Below are 21,378 nucleotides of genomic sequence, written 5' to 3'. Positions count from 1 at the left end.
TCCTGGCAACTGAATGCAGCAGTCACAAACTTGACATCAATTTCCATACTATGAACCGAATGACACTGCTATTCCCCACAACGACTTGTATAAATATTATGTTTCATTCAAGAAGTATGCAAGTAAAGGGAACAACTCTGACTATGCCACAGTCCATATTAATCCAGAAAGTTAAATGTAAGTTACTTAAAATACTTGTAAGGGAGTAGCGCAGTATTCCCCATTGTTAATACCATTGAATTATATAGGAAACAGAGCATTTGCTTGATTTTGTCATTGAAGGTTTCAACCTCTGAAAGGTCTCAAAAGAACCCCAGGGTTCACCAGAACAGGGAGAGACAGCTAGTACAAGAAAGTATTGGGATGGAGTTTCCAAACTCAAAAAAAGACTACAGGAAAGTTATGTCATATTATCATTCGTCGCTATCCTCCTATAAGAATGAATACATGTAATGTTTATGGACACCATGAGCTGGCACTGGATATATCTGGAATTTTTCTTTTAGAAAATAGCAACATTAATGTATTGTTAAGGCTTTCACAGCCGGAATCACTGGGGTGCTGTGTGGTTTCCAGGCTATATGGCCGTGTTTCTAGCAGAATCCTGCTAGAACACGGCCATACAGCCCGGAAACCACACAGCACCCCAGCAACATTAATACTTATAGGTTCCATAAATACGCCAAATAGTAGAATTGCACATGGTAAGTTACCGGTATACATAATCTAATTGATGTTCAATCAGTAAATGTAGTTTATCTCTGACAGAACCAGTAAGCTTTACATGTGTTTCAACTTTTCCAAATAATTCTTTTTCTTCCTTTTGTTATCTTTACTTGGAAGTAACTCCCATTTTATTCAATGAAGCTAACTCCCAGAAAAACAGTCTTACGATTGCTACCTTAGTGAATACCATAGCTGAGTCCACCTTTTAACTCAGGTCACCCCACTTCTTTGACTTCCTCTCTTCTTTATTACTGCCAGCTGTCAAGAGCGGAACGGCAAGTAAAGTTGCACCCTTAAAAATGAATTTCACGCCAAAACATGCCAAGCATCTTAAAGACAATGAGAAAAAGGGAAGGGAAGAAATACAGTCATTTTAAAAGACAGACAAAAGGGTTACTTACCTCGCCAAAGATTGACAACAGGTGTGACACTTGAGATTCTCGGCAGGGTACCAAGCTTTCCAAATGGAGCAAAGCCTCTTCTGGATACGCCAGGTGTTTGAAAGCAGGCATTTTAATATCTAAATCTTATAGCAAATTGTTTTCATCTGGAACTTCCCAAGATACAAGAAAAATGGATCTGGAAAATAAAATAGTACTTGTGGTAAGGATTTCTGTGAAAGCTATCTAAGTATAAAACAAACTCCCTTCTCCTGCCCCTTCGGCCACATCACCCTGTTTTTATTCAAAGAATAAATTCTATTGTAGCTTTCTTAAATGGTCAGTTTTAGCTAAAGACTACATAGGATCAGGTCCCTTCACAATAATAAAAAGAACGTCAGGCCTCAAAAAAACTTGTATTCACGATCTGCAGCTAAAAAAAATTGCAGTATGTAATACATATACACCAGTATATTTCTGTGTTATAAGATGCATCAACAAAATTTAATCCAAACAAGACTGAGGAAATGTTGTGATTCAGGAGTCAGCCTATCATATGCAGGCTTCCACTTGCCATGGAAGGAGGCAGTTCACAGCTTGGAAGATATTTTAGATCCATTCCTGCAGAGTTTATTTATGCCCCATTTACACCTTCTTCTATTGGTTTACCAATTGCATCCTCTTCTGGAAAAGTGAGATTTGACCAAATTCTCCCCAATTGTTATAAGGAGCTCTCTGCTATAGAAGGTTGTTCAAGAACTTCAGTTGAGTCAGAACCCTGTTGCAAAATCACATCACTTTATCTAGCACTGAAAATTGATTTCAAGCTGAGTCTTGAAAAACCTAGGTGAGTGATAGGAGGAAGAGTTTCATATGAAACAATGAAACTGATTACAGAAGTATGGAAAGAAGAACACAGTTATTAATTGGAAATATGGGACAGGCATTAATTGATTTTCCCAAGGCTGCAAGAATTGATCTATTCCAGGATTCAGGAGTTTTTAGTATGTAGTTTACAGCCCTGCTCACAAATCTGAGATCAGCATACAAATCTGTCCATGCACAATATCACTGAGTTGCTGGAAGGCCTGGTTTGTAGAGGTTCCTCTCCCTGCCAAACAGGTGCCTCACAGACAGCACTGCTACTCTCCACAGCATCTCCAAAGATGAAAGAATAAGTTCTGGAACACTGAATCCTCTTTCCTAACAACATTACAATAAGGACAGTGAGACCCGCACAAAGGAAAACACAAAGGGGTGTGTGTGGCAGTGGTGACAGCCAGTGTGGAGTAGTTAGCATGCTGCACTAGTATCTGGGAAACTCAGGTTCGGGGTCCCACTCTGTGATGGAATCCTGCCAGGTGATCTTGGGCAAGTCCCACACTCTCAGCCTAAACCTATCTTTCAGTGTTGTTGTGAGGATAAAATGAAGAAGAGAATGATGTAAACTGCTTTAGGTCTCTACCAGGGAGAAAGGACAGGTGTAAATAAACACTACATGTGCTCATTACAATGGCACCCCCTAACAGTTCCATATTTTCCTTTTTAAAAAGTATACGAGGAAGCTCATGAGCAGCATTTTAATGCCATCTTATGTAAGGATAGAAGAACAATATCCTAGTCTGAAGACCTGAGCATGAGCATGTGCAAAGCGAAGTTTCCCCACAGTTAAGTCAATACCATAGAATTCATCACACTTTGGAGAGGGGGGGATAATGCTTCTAAATCAAAGTCTCGTTTCAAAGTCCTAATTTCGCCTCTTTTTCTACAAATGGGCTCTGCGCCACCGAATATCCACAGACTAGGAAAGGGGGGGGGGGGGGAACACACGCACTCCTCGCAGTTCGAGCCTTCCCTACCAGTCCGCCACAAAGAACGAGCGCGAGAGCCACCAACGCCATACACGTTCCCGCCGTTCACTCCAAATAACAGCCGCCACAACACATGCGCGCAAAGAGAGAGAGCCCCCCCCCCCCCCCCCGTGCCCGCCACGACGTAAACTCCGCTTATGCGCAGTACTGGCTGTTGAAGACATGAACGGCTGTGTCCAATGCCCTGACTGCTCTCCCAGGGATTCGGGGCGGAGCCGCGGTTGTTGGGCAGAGGACGTCAGACTGGTGGGGAGGACGTTGTGGCCTCTGTTGGCCGACTGCGGGGCGGAGTTTGACACCAGTAAACGGAAAGGGGGTAGATTTGTAGAAGACATAAGTGTGTCTGTTTTGTGGCCTTGTTTCGCTTATGGTCTTAAGAAATCCTGGCCAAATCAGGCAACGCTGGAGGAGAACTGGGAAAAACGCCAGGTTTGGTCCAAAGTGAAAGCCATCCCCCATCTTTTCTGATGGTTAATAAGATAACACGAAAGAGCGTGCCCGCTTTCGGCGCTTTTAATCACACTGGGGATTAGGAAAACACAACACGTGGACCGAAAGCAGCTCTTGGATTCCAGTCCAGACCATCTTCGCATGATTTTGACCGAACGGACACAAACATTTGTGTAATGTAATGGAAAATCACAGTAGTTTCTAAAGATTCCTGAGTACACTTATGGTACCCCTCTCTCATTGTAAAACATTGTAAAACAGACACTATAATGTCTTATTTCTTCCCCTCTTGGTAATCCAAGAGTCATCCACTCCGTCTGCCACACACTCACGCACAAAGATTTCTTCTGGGCCTCCTGCACATCACCCACACCCAGGATGCTATGCTCATCTGTCTTCACAATTACAAACTTTAAAAAACCTGTTCATACACAGCAAGAAGTTAAGTCAATATCAAGGTGATAATGCTGAAATAGACATAATATTGTAGCTTTTCACAAGAGCCAGCTGCCACAGTATTTACTCAACTGCAAGACTAGTTTTTTCCCCAGGTATAAAGGGGTGACTGTCTGCAATATTTACACATATTACATTTGCTGCTTACAAAAACTTGAGGGTATTGTTGTTTTACATTCAGGGTCATCTTCCTTTATTGGAAAAGGCTCTTTGGAAGTTGGGTGGAGTACAATATCAAATGTAAAGAAGCAGCTCCTGCAGGGGGAAGCAAATGACAAAGCTGGCAGCAGATATGGGTTTTCCCTTTCTTCATTCTGCTATTTTCCCCCCTTCTTTGTGCCCAGAATTAGTCTCTCGTGCTTTCTTCCTGCTGATCTCTTCCTGTAAGTCTTGCAGTTGGAAGCTTAGAACTTCTCTGTCCGCAGAGTTGCTAGGTGGTAGTTATCAGTTTTTCTTCTGAAGCAGAGATGACTTTAAAAAATATTTTCCTGTATCCCCGGAGTCCCCAACCTTTTTGAGCCTGTGGGCACATTTATAGTTCTGATATGGCACAGTGGGCACACAACAAAATGGCTGCTGCAGTGGTGGCTGCTGCCTAATCATTAAAAAAAAAATTGGCTAGCCAATCAAATCTCCAGGAGTCAATCAGAAGCATTGGTGGGTAAAGCCCTACCTGGCCCCACTTACTTCCTAAAACCACTTAGGAGGTTACATTAAAAAAGTATACGTGAGCACCATGGCTCCCTCCGGCACCATTCTAGGGACTTCTGCAGTAGCCTTTCACTTCCCTGAAGTATTAAACAGTGTTTGCTCCTCCCCCTCCCCCCTCCACAAATGTTTCCCTCTTTGCCCTAAGGTTGCTCCTAAGGTTTCTAATGCTAGGTTGGGAAATTCATGGAGATTGGGGGGGGGGGGGTGTAACCTGGGGCGGTAAAGGAACTCAGCAGAGGTTTAATGCCATAGAATCCACCGTCCAAAGCAGCCATTTTTTCCCAGGGAACTGATATATGTAGTCTGGAAATCATCTAAATCTGGGAGATCTCCAGGCTTCACTTTGAAGGTGACAACCCCAGCTTCTCATGGTTCTCTTCTTTGCTGCTTGGAAAGCCATGCAAGATGTGGATTACAGGATTGTAAATCATCCACTGCAAGTTCAAAGCAGGCAGTACTCTTTTCCACCAGTGTAGTTGTGATGGTGATACTTATAGGCATGATAGCTGTAGCTGAGAGAATAAACTGATACATAAGGCAGGGGCGGAGCGCCCACAAGGACATGTGAGGTCACATGTCCCCAGACGCATGCCATTCTGTCACATGGGGAGGTGCAAAATCGCAGGGTCACGCGTCGGGGAGGAGTGTTGTGCAGTGTGGGGCAATTTTGTGCCCCCCATGGTTCCCCCATGCCAACTCAGCTTGTCCGTATTGGGCGGGGAAGAGGAGATGGTACCCACGGGGGAGGGGTGCGAAATCACCCCACAACCCCTCTCCCTTGTCCCCTCAGCTGGGCCTGGCCCTGCCAGGCCACTCCTTCAGCCAGCAGAGGCTGAAAGTGTGGCCTAGCAGGGCCGCCACAGGGCATCCCTTGGCCTTGCCCCACCAGGCCTGGCGGAGGCTGCAGCCAAGCATCCCTCAGCCTCACTCGACTGCCTGGGACCACCACCAGTTCAGGTAAGTGGGGCATGGGGGGCATAGCTACCATGGGGCGTGAGGACACCATTTTGCCCTGGGCACCATTTTCCCCAACTACTTTTCTGCTTATAGGCATGATAGCTCAAACTGAGAGAATAAGGAAGAAAATTTTTTTGTATTACATCGATAGATAATATATATGGCAAAAAAAAGAAAGGGAAGAACGAAAAGAAGATGTACAGCTGTTGGCTCCTTGACAGTTCCACATGAGACTGGATACCCTCATTTGGGTTTGAATGTATACTAATGCAGGCTTCTGTCACTGAAGGTAAACAGAACACTCAGTGTAATTTTAAGAGGAATTCCAGTCTTCTAAATCCATTGATGTCAATGGACTTAGAAAGGTATAACTCTGTTTAGGATTGTATTGTTAGTTTCTTCCTAACCTTATTTAATGTCATGCATTAAGTGCAGGACCAAAAAAAAAGATTAATGTAAAGCATTGTAAGTGTTGGTGTACATAGTCACTGGCAGCAGATTTCATGTAATTAGCTGCAATTAAATTTTCATTTGGAACTCATTAACAGGAAACACAATAATTCTCTGCAGAGGAAATTACCTTAAAAGACTACTACCAAGACCCGTGTGCATGTAAACACATATGGTGCCTTCAGTAATTTAAAATCTCAAAACAAAATTTGGCTCAGATTTGATACACTTGTTTGAACTCGTTATTAACTCTTAAACTGACAAATAAATTTGCTGTGTTCTAGTTCTGACCAGGTATCTGTTGGATTGAAAACTGAATCCCTCCCCTCACAATAATCATTTTAGCTGATTGTTACTGGACCAGGGGAAGGGGGAATGGTGGAGCATAAAACAGATTTTTCTGAAACATTGTTACAAAAAATATAATTAAATAGTTGTGAAAATTTTGGAAGCAGATTCAGCTAATAAATTCTCATAATTAATATGCTGTCCCTGTAATAAAATATAAATCACGTGTCAATTCTGTTACCGCCCAAGGAAATAGCCAAAATATTTTCTTGAGTCAAGTTACATGGCTACACTGGCTCCATGTCAGAACGCAGAGACCTGTGTTGTTCAGAAGCCTCCATAAGGCTTGCAAAGGACATAAATATGTAATTGTGCCAATGTTATATGGTTTCCCTCTTGCCTCTGCCCTTGTAAGATGTAATGAAAGCCCCTTTAGAGCTGAATTTATGATTTGCCCGCTGTTTAGGATTTTAGGTGGACTAGGTTCCCAGTTAGCTTAAGGTTTTGTTATTGTTAAGTTAGGAGGTTCTTATGTACTTGTATTGTATTGTTTTCCCTAATGTCTAAGTTTAAGAAAAGTTATTTTGATATTTCTGCTATTAGTAAAAGCAGTAGCCTATAGAAGCTGATATTAAGGGACAAGGAAGTCAGCCCTGGAATGCAGCTTAGACCAACACCCAGCCAACTCCTTAGCGAGGACAAAGACCTCTTTGGATTTGCAAATTAAACTCTGCTGGCAGCACCCAGAGGTCCCAGCCGTTGGAGACATGCAGGGACCACCATTGGACAATTTGAGCTCTCCTTTGTTATAGAAATGAGGTGCAGGAGCCTCAGGACATCTGAAGGAAACAGCCATCTGATAAAGGAGATAGCTGGGTGTGGTAGCGAGCCCACCTAGATTTTCTGAATGGACTTTATCTGCTCTCCCTTCAGCACCATTGTGAGATCTCGCGGGAAAACGTTTGACAGCAGGATTTCGTGATCCCATTCATAAAAGTTGTAATTGTATCTTACTTTTGTATTGTTGTTTTCTTATTGGTGTTTGGTAAGGGACTTGCCCCCTTGCCCCCTTTGATGTTTGTGAATAAAAGTTCTGGCGCTTGTTTGCAAGGCGCGATTCTCCTGCCCGAGCTGTGACCATCACCTCCAAATAAAATCATTTGCTTTGAAGAACGCCGGCTTCCTGAGCCTCATTACGTTGCTGAGCTGAAATCACTTATTGTTACCCAAGCCACAGCGGTAACAAATCTATAATCTTTGGTAGATGAATCAGGCTATGATTACCGTAGGTTAGGAATGCCAGTTCTGGGTTGGGAAATATCTGTATATTTTGGAGCTAGTACCTGAGGAAAGTGGGATTTGTACCTTCCAAAACATCTATTTTATCCAGCTGAATTGATCTCTGTTGCCTAAAAATCAGTTGTAATCCCAGGAAATTTCCAGCTATCAACTGGTGTTTAGCAATCCTACCATCCGTGCAAAAGCATGATTGTGTGCTGCCCTTTGCCTCCACTCTCAGGAAATCCCTGAATTTCAGCTTTAGAAATTAGTTGTGCTCACATTTAGCATGCTCTAAATTGCCTATTGCTGAAAAAATTAAAGATGTTGTGGGCCAATCCAGTTACAATCATGCTGAAAGAAGGTATTTCTTATGACCAGTAGTTCTGGGGAGTATCCATTTGTAATGCAAATGTGAAGGCACAGCCACACTAGGGTGCAATATTGATTAAGAAACATATCTAAATCTCACTAAAAATCCAGCTGTGCTTTCAGTATAACTACTTAACAGGAAATGTACTGTGTCTGATTAGCACATGTGGAAGACTTGCCAGACATGCAGACTTCCTTGCTAGGTATGGATGAAAGTATTTCTCAAAATTAAGGCTCATCTGTCCAGTACATTTACATGCATCAGTTGGAGAATTCTCTTTTCTTCTTGCCAGAGGATGCTCATCCATTGAAAGATGAATAGAGTAAGTCGCCATGGCAGTAGTGTATTTACCCTATGGGTAGATGAGGTACCCTATGTCCCCAGGCACCCCCTAGTGGGGGGTGCAAAAATTTCAGGTTCATGTGGGTTTTTTGTATTTTTAGTGTTTTTTCAGTTTTCGGCCTGCAGGGGACGCAGTTTTTAGGCTAGCAGCACCAAAACTTCAGGGATTTTTCAGGAGACCCTCCTGATGATACCAACCAAGTTAGGTGTGGTTTAGTTCAGGGGGTCCAAAGTTATGGACTCCCAAAATGGATGCCCCATCCCTCATTGTTTCCAATGGGAGCTAATAAGAGATGGGGGCTACACCTTTGAGGGTCCATAACTTTGGACCCCCTGAACCAAACTTCAACAAACCTGGGTGGTATCATCAGGAGAGTCTCCTAAAGATAACCTGAAATTTTTGGTGCTGTTAGCTTAATAATTGCACCCCTGACAGCAGGCACCCTCCAAATTTCCCCAGATTCTCCTTTTAAATCCACCCCCCTTTGACATGGACTTAAAGGGAGAATGTGAGGTCCCCAGTTTAAACATTGAAAGTTGATGCTGTTTGGGGGTGGATTCCACTGGAGGTGTTTTGTGAGAGATTTCCATTTGTTTGGTAAATGTTTTGTGAGAGATGCTGACATTTGTTTGGTAAATGTTTTGCTGGGGGTGATTTGTGAGAGATTTACATGCTTAATACCCACTTGCACTGGCTTGGAGTTGTTTCTCAGGCTAACAACCTACCTCATAGGGTTGGTGTGAGGACAAAATTAGAAAAGAGAATTGGTGGGGAGAGAGCCATGTATGTTTTCCTGAGGGTGGAGGTTAGTCATTTGTGAGAGATGATGCTGACATTTGGTTGGTAAATGTTTTGCTGGGGGTGATTGAGAGATTTACATGTTTAATACCCACTTGCACTGGCTTGGAGTTGTTTCTCAGGCTAACAACCTACCTCATAGGGTTGGTGTGAGGACAAAATTAGAAAAGAGAATTGGTGGGGAGAGAGCCATGTATGTTTTGCTGGGGGTGGGAGGTGTTTTGTGAGCCGGTGCAAAAAATCATTGTTTGGTTGTGGTGGGGGAGGGTGGCCGCCCATACGGGGGGGCGCGCGCCAAACTCAGGTTCTGTCCCCAGGCTCCAGTTTGCCTAGATAAGCCTCTGCGTCACAGACCAATATATTGCTTTCAAATCTCCAAATGGAAGATCTGGGAATAAAGTTGTGCCGTGATAAAGCGCACCAGGACTTACCCTGGGCGCCATTGCGGCAGGGGAGGAAGGAGCGATCGGCTCACCTCCCTGTTGGATCGACGGGTCACGTGATGGGGGTGGGAACCGTCACGTGACGAGGGAGCCGGGCAGGCTATTTAAGCCCATGCCCAGTTCAGCCCAGCCTCCTTACAAGGCTGCCGGCAAGCGGAACCCACCCTCCCGCCCTGAGTTTTGGGCTGTTGTTTTGTAGTAAGTTGTTTATGTCAGACATTTGTCGCAGTCTGGGCGGATTCAGGGCATAGGGGCACATCCTTTGGGGGAGGCAGGCTTGCATGCCAGACACTCACTTTCAGGCGGGGAGGGGCCTCAATAAGAGGAGTCTGGAGGAGTAGGAGGAGCTGGAGAAGCTTGAGGATGCAGGCCTGGAAGCCCTGTTTCAAGCTTCGCTACCCCTGGCAGGAGGGGGTGTCACAAATGGGTAGGCGCCCAAGTGACATCTAGTAACCTTCTGTCCCGGTCCCCATTGGGGGACGGCGGTGCCGGGTTAATTCCAGCGGTGCGCTGCCTCAAGAGGCCAGAGAGGTCAGCTGTGGAGCTGGGATAGTGACCAGAGTTCAGCGGTTAAGCTGCCTGAGTGGCCAGAGATCACTTTGCGCCCCAATATGCCTGTCCAGCTTCCAAAAGAGTTATGCATTATTTGTTAATAAACCGGGCTGCAGCCATTTCTTTTCCAACGAATTTAAGTGTGCGTTTGGTTTGTGAGAAAAGCGGAATCCGCACATCTGCCCGCAATTCAGTACATCCTGTGCATATATTGAATTCTCATATAGATATGATGATACACTGTTGCAGAATTCTAAAGTGCTGGTATTCCAGGATGCTAGGTGGTTAATGGGTTTTATAATTTGCTACATATGGAAAGAATGCTGCAGAGTCCATGACTAGCACTTGAGAATGAGCAGTTCAGTGCTGCATACAAATATTTCCTCTATACAAATGTAGCTAAAACAGCGCTTCTCGATCTAAGGGTCAAAAGAAGTGAGTATTGATGGGCAATTCATGAATGAGGTACAGTCAAACTCCTGCCACAGTGCCTTTTCTGGCTTCAGAACATGCAGAGACTTCCCATAAAGAGTCCTTTAAATTGAAATGTTTTCTAAATGCTAGCTTATGAAAATAGTCATGGTACCAAATGGAGGGTTAGCCTATATTCCTTAAGGTTCAGTAGCTTCTGTGCAAGTCAAAATCCAGCTTAGAGAATCTTTCTCTGGTAATCTGGGTGGGGACATACAAGGACTTAATGCATCTGTTGACTTCTGCATGACACTCACAGAGGTTCTTGTCTCTTAAGTGATTGCTGAAATGTTGCTGGCAGTCCATGACTAGTTTTCTGCTATGAAACAGGAAGAACATGCTGTTTGGAGGAACACTTTCAAAGTGATTCCATTGCAAGAAGAGAACCTCTGGACACTGGTTCTCTAAGGGATAGTCCATGATCATTTGTTCCACTGTTGGTTGTGGGGGTTTTTTGCATTAAAAAGGTTCCCCTGCCCATGGCATCCTTACAAAATGTCTAACTGTGCTATCTCCTCAAACCACTTTTTGAGAGTTTATTTGGAGATTCTGTAAATAACATTTGGGAGAAACAAAGAAAAATTACATATCATTAGTATGTGCACTGTGATAGAGAGACAGGCTGAGTCTAGGTGGGATGCAGGTTAGGGGGGGCTATTTTCACAGCCACCCTTGGGCTGGCCCAGCATGGTTGCCTGGGAAGAGTTGGCAGGATGGGGACAGATGCAGAGGGGATCTTCCCTGTAGAATGGGTCTGGCCAGACATAATGTCTGTGGGCCACTGGTATGTAATGGCCTCAAGGTCACATTAAGAGGAAGAAGGCATGCCGCTGGAAATTAGAGGGGAAGAGTGACTACAGGCCAGCCCAGGAGCAAGGCTTGGGAGGTAGGGCCTGATGCTGGGACAAGAATTAACAGCAATGGTGCACCATTCTTCAGGGTGGCCTAGCCAGTAGAAGAGTTGGGTTTTGTCCCTCTGCCACTGGGATCTGGGGTGCAGTTAACCCCAGCCCTATGCTGGCAATAGACATTGGATACTTGCTAGCCTTCTGAGTACATGTCATCCATTCCAGGCATGGAGCCATGCCCTTTGGCAAGCTTGTTGCACCCACTCATCTTCCAGGTGAACTGGGAAACACCCTGGCCTTTGACATGCCCAGATCTGCCAAAGCAATTATACATTCAGATTTTGATCTTTCCAAATGATCCTAATGATTATTGTTACTATTTGCTCTTAAAGTTATTGGTGTTGTTCTCCAGCCTCCAACTGAATTTGATTCAAACAGGACTGCTCTTGATGCAAGTTTGCACAAAGGCACCAAGGACCAGTCCCTGAGCATTGTAGTCAATAACACCATTTAAAATATTGTACTTCATGTTCAGGCTGAAAAAACAAACAAAATATTTGTGAGAGGCTGTTTGCTGCAGGGACACACAGAGACTCAATATGGGCATGACTTCTCAATCTATAAAACTTTTGAAAATACAGCAAAATTTTACCCTAGCCTGATAAACTGCTAAGACTAATAAAAAATCCTATATACTATTCAGCTTGATCTTTTCTTAACCTATTTTCTGTGGGCTTGATGCTGTCTCCTGGGCCTACATGTCAGTGAAGATAACCCTGGCATACTAACAAAAAAAGGAGAGGGAGACAGCAGCAAGGAGAAACAACAGGCGTGTTTTGGGTTCTAAAAACATCAGTATTTATGTATTGATCAGAGATTTGTGATTGACAAGAACTGGAGCATGATTGTATTTAGCTGGTATAACGGATGCAGAATATACATTACACATTGCGTTCAGCCATCTGTGGACAACTACTGGCCTTTTTTTCATGCAAAGTGGAAGCCCATCAACTACACATTTTGGGAACTTCCTTTGGAAGCTTGCCTGCATGGAAAATCCCCACATTGCTATATTCCCATAATATGGCAATTGTGAGCACCATACTCCTAAAGTGCATGGGTGGCAAGCTCCTTCTATCCCTGATCAGAACACCAGCAGAGAGCTACTGATAGGCTTAGATTTATAATAACCCATGACAATGATAAGGGAATGTATGGTAGAGATGGTAATAGGCAGCCTTGACACTTATATAAGCCACCCCCAAAATTTAGGAGCCAGAATTATTTGTTATCTTACAGGAGTTTATATTTAAACAAGTGGGAACCCACAAGAACTTGTGGGAGGCATCTTATTTCCCCCTCCCTCACTCACTCTTTCCTCTTTCCCTTTCTTGAATTCCCCCATAGCCTCTCCCCTTTTCCTGCTTCCTTCTTTCCCTAAGGTTGACAGCTCCAGGTTGGGCAATTCCAGGAGATTTGGAGAAGGCACCTTGGGAGAGTGAGGTTTGCCTTATCTGTTATTCGGTCTTCAGCTTTTCCCTCTCCTTCCCCGAGCAGCCTCTGCCTAGTAAAACTGGCCCAGTTGTTTGGTGCCAGCTACTGGGCCGGGCCCACTTGCATCATAGGGTGTCAAAGGCAACTGGCCCTGTCTTGAGTCGTGGTGTCCCCGAGCATATGGGTCTGAACCAGAATTCACAGACGTAACAATTAATTGAAGCTTCATTGAAGAACTTGCAACATAAGCAAAGGCTTAAAACACAGTGAACCACAGTAAGGCAGCTTAGGAACCCAAGAGAATAATAGCACTTCCTCTCTTCAAAGCACAGAAGAGCTCAGCAAGCAGAAGTTGTTTTAGGACATGTGCAGAGTTCAAGCAGTATTTTCTGGTAATGGAAAATGGACGGTGGGAGGGAAAAGAAAATTGGAATAAGGAATCCAGATCTCTCTGTAAGCACTAATTTATTCTTTCAGCTGGCAGACGCAAGCGAACGCTTCAATCAGAACTTTCAAGTCCCATCTAGGAGCAAATCCTCCCTCCCGTACAGAAAATCAATCTCGTTTGCTGGCCAGAGTGCTCCAGATGTATCCAATATGCTTTGATGACCCAGCAACACTCTAAGAAAGCTCATAGCTTTGAATAGATAAGAGCCATCACAAACACAAGCTTGTACCTGGAACCCAAACTTTCACACAAGATGGAATTTTACAGAGTTTAAAATAGACGCTCTCTTGACACAGGGAATCCTCAAGGACATGTAGGGTGGCACCTCACTTTCCACTGTATCCCCCTTTCCCTTCTTCTGTCAACCCTTATGTGCTCTTTCATTTCCCTGCCTCATTCTCTCCTTCTCAGCCATTCACCTACCTACCGTTTATTTGTCTTCCACCTTCAGCCGCATTTAAAATGTATTCATTTATACCTTACCTTTCTTGACAGTAGCTTACATTATTCTCCTTATTTCCTTTTTATCTGCACAATAACCCTGTGAGGTAGGTTAGGTTGAAAGTATATGACTGGTTCAAAATCAAACCAGCAGTCTTCCTGCAGTGTTCTGGACTAGCTACAGCTTCTGAAAAAGGGCAGCCCCAAGTAGAGCACATTCCAATAATGCAGTCTAGCGTAATTAAGGCATGGATCACTGGCTAGTTCTGATGAATTAGCTGAAGCTGGCAAAAGCATTTTCAGCCACCGGCCATGGCTCCAGAACACCCCTACTACACCAGAAGGGTCAGCAGCAGTGCTGGTGCATTAACACAATGCTCAGCTCTACATTGGGTGTCCTGGGAGGCTATGGTGGCCACCTACTGGTGGATTTGCCCTTCTGCCACGGTAAGTGCCGGGGGTGTGGGGGGGGTGTGGAGGATTTTCACCAGTGTAGGTCCATGCTGCCTCCACAATTCTCTTCAGCGCCCCCCCCTTCCCCGCTCTGGATTGGGCTGTAAGTCTCCCAGTTTCACCAATAATGTCTCCATTAGAAGCCTATTTAAGGAGATGATTAAAATACAAGAAAAAGTTAAATTGTGGCAAGGGATGAAAGATGAAGGAAAAGAGGGCCAATGGTTGATATATTTTCAAATAGTTTCAAGATTAAGAAGAGAATTAAAAGAGAAAGGAGGAGTACTATGGGAGTTGACAGAATATTAAACGGAAATTAAACAAAAACAACACTTATTGGGAAGAATATATAAGCTTTTATTAAAATATGACACTAAAACAGACCGAGTGAAAGTGTATAATAAAATGGATGCAAATTTTTCAGCTCCATTATCTTCTGTTTCCATCGCATTCCCCTTCCTCTGAAAGGAAGGATCAAAGAGAACTCCACCTGTGTCCCCATTCCCTTCAGCTTCCTCCAAAGATCTTCATAGTCAACTTCATAGTTCACCACCCTGAGCCCACCTTTGGTTGGGGAGGGCAGGATATGAATTTAATAAAATAAAAAAATAATGCTTTCAATGGGGTTCACAACCTTGTCACAGCTGTTGGTTCTCACATGGACCATCACAAATGGAATCCAGTCTACAATATCTTTAATCTTTTCCCATGTAAGCAACACACCTCTTAGACTAGGAGGTCAGGCCTGGACACATGATGTTCAATACCCTCTCAGAGAGTCACTTATGACCAACACTTTCTTTTTCTTTTGAGTGCAATTTCTTCATATCCCTCTTCCCTCCTCCCTCTGTCTTTCTTGTGTTTCTGATTCTTCTTCAGGCAGTGTTTCCATCTCTGCCACCACTGCAGGCCCTGGAATCGATTTCTGAGTTCTAAAGACACTGAGTGCCATCTTACTCAGTGCCTTTAGGATCATTCTGTAGTGCTCTGAAAAGTCTTGTTAAGGAATCAATCACACTGTTTTCTCTTTGGCTGGCCTCCCCATCTCTATGCCAGGCATCACTGCATCTATTGATGAATCCCACCCTTTCCTTGATTTCATGGAGAGATGTAATCCTTTCCTCCCAGCTCCAAACCTTCTCCTCTAAGAGCCATATCAATTTACACTCCTGACAATTGAAGTCCACCTTGTCCTCAAGGAGGAAAATGAACACGGCACACTCCCTGCACATGACTGAAAATGTTCCATGAACATTCATCATCAACTTCCAAGGGGATTCCTTCACCCTAGAAATACCTTGTGTTGATCTAACCTGAAACTTGTAGACCTTACCAAATGCTTAACTTGCCAGCAGTTCTGTCCTCTTCTCTTTTTCCCAGTCCAGCTATAGAAAAAAATAGATTTTTCTACAAACCTGGGAAAATCGCCAGGTTTGCAGAAAAATCCTGATTTAAAAAAATAAATAAAAAGGGATTACATTTTCTCCAAACTGAGGAATGTTGTCTGTACTCATGCAGGAAATGTGCCCTCATTGGCCTGTCAGGAAAGACTGAGGAGGAATGGGAGCTGCAGGATAAGTGGAGTCAGACAGACAAAGGTGGTGATTTTGCAGGTGAACAGGGGAAGGGAGGAGCAAGGAGCCATCATCTGCCTAAGCCCTGCACGCTCCACTGTCAGAAAATGGGATGGGTAGGGGGCAGGCAAGTGGTTGGAGTGGTGGTTGGGGAGTGAGAGCAATGGGTAGCAAAACAGCCTGACAGTCAGAGTAGCAGGCAGGAAGTCAGTGTGGGGAAAGAGGTGGGCAAAATTTCCCCTCCCTCACAAGTTTGCTATGGGTACCTGTGGGGGCAGAGCAGGAACCCCAAGGCAGACAAGCAAGTGTCTCAGAGAACAGTGGGGGTGGAATTCTCTGAGATTCTTGTGAGTTCCCTTCTTGCGCTTTTTCCTGTAGAACTGAAGCACATAGTGGTGACCAGAGACAGGGTTTTTTTTCAGAGTTGGCACCTTGTTTGTGGTTTGCACTTCCCCTTTAGCCTGGCACCTACTTTACTTTAGGCACAAGGCCAAAGCATTTCTTTCCACTCAGGCTTTTAATTAAGGAGTTTTATTCTTTTAAAATCTGTATTACAATCTGCTTCTGAACACTGTTGTCTGTTTTATGGTTTGGCCTGAAAACTGCTTTATCAATATTCTTTTAAGTTGCTCAGTGCTCCTTCATGCTGTTTTTATGTCCTGGTGTGTTCTGAATGGCTAGTTTTTAATTCCTTTTTTGTTGATTTATCGGGAAGTGGCCTCAGGCAGGTCTTTGAATGTTCTAAATAAATTACATAAATAAATTAAGTAGTAATTGTGAGGGAACAGTCTTACAAGCTCTGTTGCCCCCTAGTCAGTGTCATGGACCACATGGGAGGATGAATCCTAACTGGAGGAAGAGGATAACCCATCCCACTTTGGCAGACCCTTCCTGTGAGGTTGAGGTCTCAGGGACTCCCCAAAGCAACCCTGAGCCAGCATGGATACCACCTTCTGATCCATCAATGACCTCAGGTCTGGAGGCCTCAGCGTGGACCCACCACAGTCTCCTGAAGCATGCTAGGAGCAGAGGAGACAAAGAGCTACAGCTGCAACATCAGGCTTTTCCGCATTCTGTTTTTGCTAGTTTTAAATTCCTTTTTCTTTGGTGAGTTTTTTTTTAAGTTCCTCGTGTGTTTTACTCCCTCTAGCGGTCAATGTGATATAGCAGAAGATTTAATCTAGTTTGTTGGGTCGCCTTTCTTTTGGGAACAATAAGAGTATTCAGTTAAGATGCCATAGTGATCAATGGAGGTAAACAGGGGTGCCAGCACCCCTTCCCATCACACTTTATACTGTTTGAGTAATTCAGAAGAAAGACCACCTGGCCTTAGCACTTTCCCATTTTTCAGTCTGGTAATTATCACTTCCTCTGGTTCAACCGGTGCCCATTCTACAATGTCTGGTGGAATAAGGTCTGAGTAGTCTAACGAGGAACCGTCTCGATCTGAAAACTGTTTTAGCAAAATATCTCGACCAGGTCTGCAGTTATATTGAGCATAGCATTCTGTGGCTTGTATCTCCCAAATCCCGGGAGATTAAGTCTCCAAACTGTCTGTTATTTCCTGTCCTAGCAACCTTGCGAATTGTCCAGCTTTTTATTTGATGCTGCTTTTTCTCCCCTAATATCTTGGCTTGAAATTATTGTTCAAAAGGTCATTATTCCTACTGCAATGGTACTTGCCAAAGATGGCTCGAAGTTGAGTTTTAGAAGAAAGGCAATCAGTATCAAAGCAGGCATGAGTATGCACCACCGTACAAGGCTAGATTGTATTCGCTGTTGGCTGGAGAGGTTTGATAATAAAATAAACAAGAGAAGCAGGTAACATATGGGTCCACTGTTTTGGGAACTTAGTTCTACAGAGCCTCTATACTCTGAGAGTTGGCAAGCTAGTCGAACTTGTCATTCAGATTCTCATCTATTGAATTCTTGGTGGTAGATCCCAGTAATTTTTAGACAGGGTGGAAAAGGAGGATATTGACTCTGCAGTGCTATCCTAAGAAAAAATTATTTGTTATGGCAGATGACTGCTGTCGGCTCTTACATGAACATGAAAATTCACTACTCAGTTTTTTAGCTCTGGAGAAATCAGTGCATAATCAATGACACTATAACCACTTGGGGAGCAGAAGGTAAATTCTTGCTAAAAGGATTTGTACTTCTATCACTCTCCCTTGCATTGCTGTTTGCATTGTAGCTATATGTCTACATAACTATAAATCTAATGAGAAGTTTTTAAAAAGAAATAACCTCAAAATGGCAACTACGAAGTATTGGGGGGGTAAGTGTGTACTGATGGGGTTTTTTTGAAAACCTTTGCAAAACATTTTCAGGGGCTTGTGTGGAAAGGGTCTATGTCTAATACAATATATTGAACTAGAATGGCAAAAAAGATACAATTATATGCACATTTCTCCCAAATCATTAATATATCAGTCTTAGATTACAACATGAATCCATCTTCTGCCTATGAATAAATCTAGTTTATCTAAGCAACAAGCTACAATTGCACTAGCTTTATATAGATGGAATCTGAATGTTTTACTATCTCAAGGTTTATAAAATCAAAGCTGCCTTTCCTATAAAAAGGTTCTAGTAAATCATGTTTTGCTCATGAATAATTTTGCCTTTGAAGGGATCCATTCTTTTGACACTTGGTGAATTAAGTTGACGGCATGATATGGATGCACATTAACTCATGTTAGGGGAGTTGGAATTGCAAAACCTCATACTGTCTCTTACAAAACTGTCCTTAATTCTCAATGGGGAGAAAAGATCAATCATAGGATTTTTTAAAAACAAAGTTCAGACATCCTCTCTTCCAGCATCTTTGTAACTGCTGTGGAATCAGTGTCTTTGATATCAAGGAGCAGATATCTATAAAGTCAGGAAATGAAAATGAGGAGGAACAAAAACCACCCAGTAAAATGTTTTCTGGAAGTTTTTTTTTGTAGGAAATGGATTATAGTATAAGATGTACATTCCAATCTGCATTGCAGTATCACACTGAAACATACCCATTTGCCCTGTTTAATATGAATGTTGGCATCAGTGGATACTTTGCATCCAGATGTGCATCGTAATGTAGCTGGATGGACATCCATATCCTGCACTTCCTGAGCCATCAGAGGAATTATGCTCTTGCCATTTGCTTCATTAGGATGACAGTTTTTAATGTGAAATTGGGATATTGCCATGATTTTGTAACTATATTGTAATTATATGAAGCATTTTTTTTAGGATGAGGTCATATGTTGTGGTTAAAGTGAAACTTGCTCCCCCATTCCCTTGGAGGTTTCAGGGAGCAATGCTACAGGTTTTGTTTTCTTTGGATGAGAAAACACTTGAGACTGATAATAAGTTTGCTATATTTTCAGGCCAAGCAGTCAGAATGGTGGAAGCAACAGGCATTCCGACATCAGACAACAGATTCCTTGTGACCAATGTATGCTGGCCTCCATAGCATCTCTAGGTCCAGCTAATTCCAGTGAGAAACTCTTATGTGGTTCCAGCCTGAATTGAGCCTCCATGGCACATTCAAATGGAGTTATCACTCAGAACTCACAGCTGCAATATAGCTGCAGTTCCCCTTGACAGACTCCTGTAACTAATAACATGTTACAGGAGTCACTTCATAAACCATTCTTCTATTGTACATATAGATCAGGGGTAGGGAACCTTTAACACTCAAAGAGCCATTCGGACCCGTTTTCCACAGGAAAAGAAACACTTGGAGCCGCAAATAATTTTTGACATTTAAAATAAAGATAACACTGTATATATTGGGGTTTTTTACCTTTTACTCCGCTCATTCTGAGAAGCGCATGGATGCGTCCACCCTGCTGCCTGCAGGGCGGGCAAGGATGGGGCCAGCAGCTCGGCCTCACCGGCCGCCGGGAAAGCGCCCGCCCCGCTCGAACGGGGCAGGCGAGAGGGGAAGCCCGCGGCGCGGCCCAGCCGGCCATGGGCAATTGGTGCGCCTGCCCTGCTGCCTGCAGGGTGGGCAAGGATGGGGCCGGCGGCTCAGCTTGTGGAGCCGCAGTGCAAGGGCAGAAGAGCCGCAGGTTCCCTACCCCTGATATAGATGCAGTTTTCCATTTTTGTGCGATAGTAACCTCACTGCCAGGGACTACAATTGGTGGAAATGGCCAAACTTATGTCTTTGATTAGAGAAAAGAAGTTATCTAAATTAACTGACAACTGGAAACCCCTGATAGACTTTTTGCATAAAACAGAAAATAATGAAATGATAGTTGCGGTTTTGAGGAGTAGAAGAATAAAAGTATAACAGAGAAAGGTGTGAACCTTATTAGTAAGAATAACAGAGAATTAATGTTACAGCTGTAATTCGTGAGCAAGTAGTAAATTTTTAAGTGTGTTTATATTTGGTTCAGATGAAATTTGGAGTCACTTTTAAAGTCTTTTTTAATATATTTTTGGTATATTTTTTCTTTTTTGATTGTTTGGTTTTGGGTTGTTTGCTCTCTCTCTACACACACACACACATCTTTAAAGTCTTCATTACATCTGTTCTACAGTAGACTTTTAGTAATGGACTTTTAGTTTTTCACATTCTCTGAGCAGAATTACTAACTGTTGAAAAATGGCATCAGGTATAGACTTCCAGGGCACCCACTCTCAGGAAGGGGATACATACTTCAAACCTTCCACCACTGTAGCAGCAAATATTTCCCAGTTAGTAGTACTGTTAGAAAGCCCAGTACCTTCTCAGCATTTAGGATTCCCACAGAAGGAAATGAATAATTTAAATGCACTTTGTTTTCGCTTTTTACATTATCCTCAAAGCATAGGTTTCTGGTAGAGATTGTTGGGTGAGCGCCTGGAATTACAAGAGTGCTGATTCCAAAGCAAATAATTCCATTTTATCGAGCTAACTTTGTTGACGAATTGCCCGATTAATACAACACTTTCTTCCAGCAGTAATGGAAGGAGACTTTGGTGCAACATAAAGCTCTCTTGGCCCATTCTATGTAATAATGCCTGCTCAGATTTACTGTTATGTGTAAATAAGGCAATGCTGGTGATCCCTTTTGCTGAGTGAATATGCCCCTAGTCTGTGGTGGGTAAGAACCAAGACACTGCAGGGAGACAGAGCAAATATACAGTCCCTTTTATAAGGTACACATTTGACATTTATTATTTTTTGAACCTCTTTTTCTAGGCCACAAGAAGCATTTTCCATGGAATTTTCCTTTTCTTTTTTTAAACTTCTAAAAGGTATAATCAGAAAGCAATATCTAAAGCAGATGTGACACATCCAACCCAGAATATTTTACCTGCAATTAGAAGTAATGGCTTTTTGTTTTTGCTTTGTGATACAGATGGCAAGGACTGGGAGGAAGGCAGAGAAATCAAAGCTGTAGCTTCGGAGGACAGAGGAAGAGAGATATTATTCCTCCTTCCCTAGCAGATTTTATTTAAGAAAAGAGCAACTGTTATTTATGTGTTATGTCATTTGTACCCCATCTTTCTCCCCAGTTGGAACCCAAAGTAGTTTATATCTTTCTTGTCTCCTCCATTTTACCCTGACAACAACCTTGGGAGGTAAATTA

At 43.2% G+C, this 21,378-nt stretch overlaps 1 protein-coding gene across 4 annotated transcripts in view; it reads right to left on the bottom strand.

Annotated features, from left to right (window-relative positions):
* Positions 1 to 3,080, bottom strand: part of ORC5 (origin recognition complex subunit 5) — a 97,105-nt gene extending 94,025 nt beyond the window's left edge. For all 4 annotated transcript variants that reach the window (XR_007244870.1, XM_048501340.1, XM_048501341.1 and 1 more), the window contains exons 1-2: positions 2,966 to 3,080; positions 1,128 to 1,305 (exon numbers count right to left, since the gene is read on the bottom strand). Coding sequence is in view for 3 of the 4 variants with exons in the window: in XM_048501340.1 (XP_048357297.1) it covers positions 1,128 to 1,238 (111 nt within the window). In the remaining variant the exon portion in view is untranslated. The remainder of the gene's footprint in view (positions 1 to 1,127; positions 1,306 to 2,965) is intronic.
* Positions 3,081 to 21,378: the final 18,298 nt, after the last annotated feature.

Source organism: Sphaerodactylus townsendi, linkage group LG06 (genome assembly GCF_021028975.2).
Source record: "Sphaerodactylus townsendi isolate TG3544 linkage group LG06, MPM_Stown_v2.3, whole genome shotgun sequence".
Taxonomy (NCBI): Eukaryota; Metazoa; Chordata; class Lepidosauria; order Squamata; family Sphaerodactylidae; genus Sphaerodactylus; species Sphaerodactylus townsendi.
This window is presented reverse-complemented; position numbering and strand designations above follow the sequence as displayed.